This window comes from Phoenix dactylifera, chromosome 11, assembly GCF_009389715.1.
Source record: "Phoenix dactylifera cultivar Barhee BC4 chromosome 11, palm_55x_up_171113_PBpolish2nd_filt_p, whole genome shotgun sequence".
NCBI lineage: Eukaryota > Viridiplantae > Streptophyta > Magnoliopsida > Arecales > Arecaceae > Phoenix > Phoenix dactylifera.
In genome coordinates, this window is record NC_052402.1 from 15,191,006 (window position 1) to 15,194,393 (window position 3,388).

General features: G+C 35.8%; 1 protein-coding gene across 1 annotated transcript; it reads right to left on the bottom strand.

The window, feature by feature from the left end:
- Window positions 1-630: 630 nt before the first annotated feature.
- On the bottom strand, window positions 631-3,011 carry LOC103709307 (bidirectional sugar transporter SWEET2a-like). The gene is made up of 6 exons (XM_008794598.2): window positions 2,824-3,011; window positions 1,919-1,955; window positions 1,616-1,832; window positions 1,375-1,533; window positions 1,125-1,244; window positions 631-996 (listed from the first exon to the last, which is right to left on the bottom strand). The coding sequence occupies exons 1-6, from the start codon at window positions 2,879-2,881 to the stop codon at window positions 883-885; spliced, it is 705 nt and encodes a 234-aa protein (XP_008792820.2). The 5' UTR covers window positions 2,882-3,011; the 3' UTR covers window positions 631-882.
- Between the last annotated feature and the right edge of the window lie 377 nt (window positions 3,012-3,388).

Sequence of the window (3,388 nt, forward strand, 5' to 3'; positions counted from 1 at the left end):
ATAAAAAAATCAAATCTTAATGACTTGATGACTTACCTGAACCAATATGTCCCTAAAGTCAGATTTTACGAGACCAATTTTAATTAAAATAGGAGTCTAAGACAAATCCTAAGAATTACCTAAATGAAAGATCAGAAAATAAAGTATAATTCAAAATAAAACATGTTTCTTCTCTATCATTATATTAGCATTTCAAGAAGAAACGCAACTAGAAATGCAAAAACCATGCACATCAACCTTCCTGTCAGCATCATCATGGCCCTTGCTTTCAGTAACTATGCTGCTATTCTTAGTAGATCAGGAATTATACTGTTTAGCATCATGTATATGCATGTTTTTGAACCCTTTTACACTGGGTAACATTTTGTAATTTGGTTTTAGAGAAATAGCTGACAATTTCCACTAACAGAAAACGATAATAGAACACAACGAATATACGTGGATGTAAACAAATACGTATGCGTGTAAGATTTATAAAATGGAAAGGAAACAATAAATAAATTTACAGATGAAGCAGTTAGGGAATTCAACAACAATAAAAAAAGCATATTAGTGTTCTCTGTCATTCAGTTCAACGCTATTTGAGCACATTCTTGGTTCATGTAATTCAAAAATGACTAGCTTGGTTGATAAACCTGGAACTCCTTCCAATATATTTGAATAATCTACTAAAGCAAGGATACTCGATGCCCCATATATAGGAAATGTGCACATACATAAGAAAAAAGTTACAGGAATTGATATCAAGATATAGACTGCTAGTACACAACTTCAATATATTTATATGACACTGGAATATATAATACATGATTCCCACAACAAAATTATGAAAGAATTACAAGGAAACAATGAATCATACACGTGACCTCTTTGAGAGCAGAGTCATCCATGTGACCCCAGCAATGGAAGCCTAGATTCTTCTCTTGGTTTCCTGCAATAGTATGCATATAGAAACAATTGTATGACTCCCAAGACTGTTCCAATCCCGTTTGGAACCTGGAATTCACAAAAGTTTTAAAAAAAATATTGGGCTGAGAACAATATCTTCTATTATATTAGAACTCTGATTAGTGCAAAATAAACAATACCACCGGTAAAATGATAATCTTTAGCAGAATTCTTACATATACGAAAAAGTCATGCAACAGCAACCCATATGCAAAGAATGATACACTCATCAAGAAGGTTGCCAGGGATAGATAGAAAGGCATGAACTCGACACTCCTTGTCCGTATCACCAAATTCTGATGATCAAAAGCATGAAAAGAAGCCTGTTAAGCCTAAACATTACCACTAATCTATAAGCACTGGATGTAATGGGGTTTTGACACTTCATGTATAAATTCCATCTCGAAGAATTGGGAGAAAACATACAATAATAAATAAAGGGGATGCAAACATCGAAATGAGAGAAGCAATGCTAAGATATCCAACAAAAGTTCGCCGTGATTGGTGGTCGAACAACTCAAGGCTGACATATATGATGAGAGAACAAACACAGAGAACTGCTATCAGCAATCCAGACATCTTCAGCTGCACAACAAATCAGAGAAAAATAATAGATGACACAAACATGATACAAAGGGGATCTAAAAACCAAAGGGGATGAAGCTACCCTTCTTGTAGTATCTGCATATGTAATGAAGAGGGCCACATAGACCAGCTGAAAAACAGCACCAATGGAATTGACTGTGGCAACCAAGATTACGCCATAGGACACGCATGGAAGGCCATACCACATGCAGATCAAGCAGCTCAAGAGGGAATACACATAGGGTAACCCTGAGAATTGCTCTGTTGATTTGTTTCTGACAATTCTTTGGAACGTAGGTCTGAAAGAAATCAAACATAGAGGGATGCATTGATGAGATGGTTCTGGATGGTGGAACCAAGAAAGGAATGCCAAGGGTGGACTTACATCGGTGAGACAAACAAAACAAGTGCAAAGAGGTTCCCTGCAAACATAAAGGATATGATTTGGTCATAATTTTTCATAAATGTGGCTATCATAATAACATCAAAAAGGAAAGGACTTATTACTATGGAACTTGCTACAATGTTACATTCCTTCATTTACTAACAGGCCAGGGAAGGGCTTATTGGAGATAAGGCATTTGCATCTATTGCCAAACATGGTCAACCAGCTTATGGCACATAGTCTTGCAGATCACATGTACAATGCCACCTTACCTTGTCTGATAGTATAAGGATAATATATAAAATGCTAAACTACCTTTATATATATATATATATATCCAGCTGATCAAATTTAAAGGTAACATAACATTCCAAAGATACCATGTTCTCACGTATTGATGTATAATATGTGATTGAATCCCATGAGCAAACTAAGAAAGAAAATTCCACCCATCTTTCTTCATTGCTTCAATCAGAAGGCTTGAAAAAAATCTCCAAAATTATCCGGTTCCATAGCTAGTTCAAAGTCTACAACAATCCTCTGTTATTAATCCCATAAGCATCGGCCAGAATCAAATGGAGAAATCAACAGAGTTTGTTAATAATAGGTATCCTAACGGCACGGTATTTCTACCTTCTCTTTTCTTTAAGTTTGTCCTTGTTAAAATCAACAACATCAAACGCTTAATATCAAAAATTTGATAATCTTCCTTGATTCCGAAACTTGGCAGTCAACTGATGAAAAATCACAATCGACTACCAGATCGATTACAAGATCCATTACGAGATAAGGAAACACCAGAGCTAAGTCCAAGAGCAGAAAAATGTGCGTTTGTGATGCATATATATATATAAACATAAATTCGAGAGAGAAGGGGGGAGAGAGTGAGAGAGAGGAGCTGTTACCAGCAATTCCAGCCGCATAGGTGCAGATGCCGTAGAAGGACGGCCCTGAAGATATCATCTCTCTCTCCGAAACTGGGAGGCTGGAATACAAGAAGCAGTACCGCCTCTCCCTCTCTCTCTCTCTCTCTCTCTCTCTCTTATGTGAACAAAAATCATATGCGGTACCGCCTCACCCCCTCCCTCTCCCCCCCCTCTCTCTCTCTCTCTCTCTCTCATGGGAACAAAAATCAAATGGGGCGGACACTGGAGAAGGGAATATACGATGGATTCTCGAGACGCCGATATTAAACAAAATTATATGTGGTTTTATTTTTCGAAATATATATATATTTTTGTACTGATATATACTATAAAATTGAATGATACACATCATGCAAATTAATCATCTAAAAGACTAATACATATATTTAGATAAATTAATACATAATTTCTAAAAAATAGTGCATACAATACAATAACGGATGATACACACTTAGTAAATTAGTTATTTAATAATCCATGACATATTTTTAAGCAAATTGATATATAATTTTTAGAATATCACATTTGCCAGTACACGCTGGAT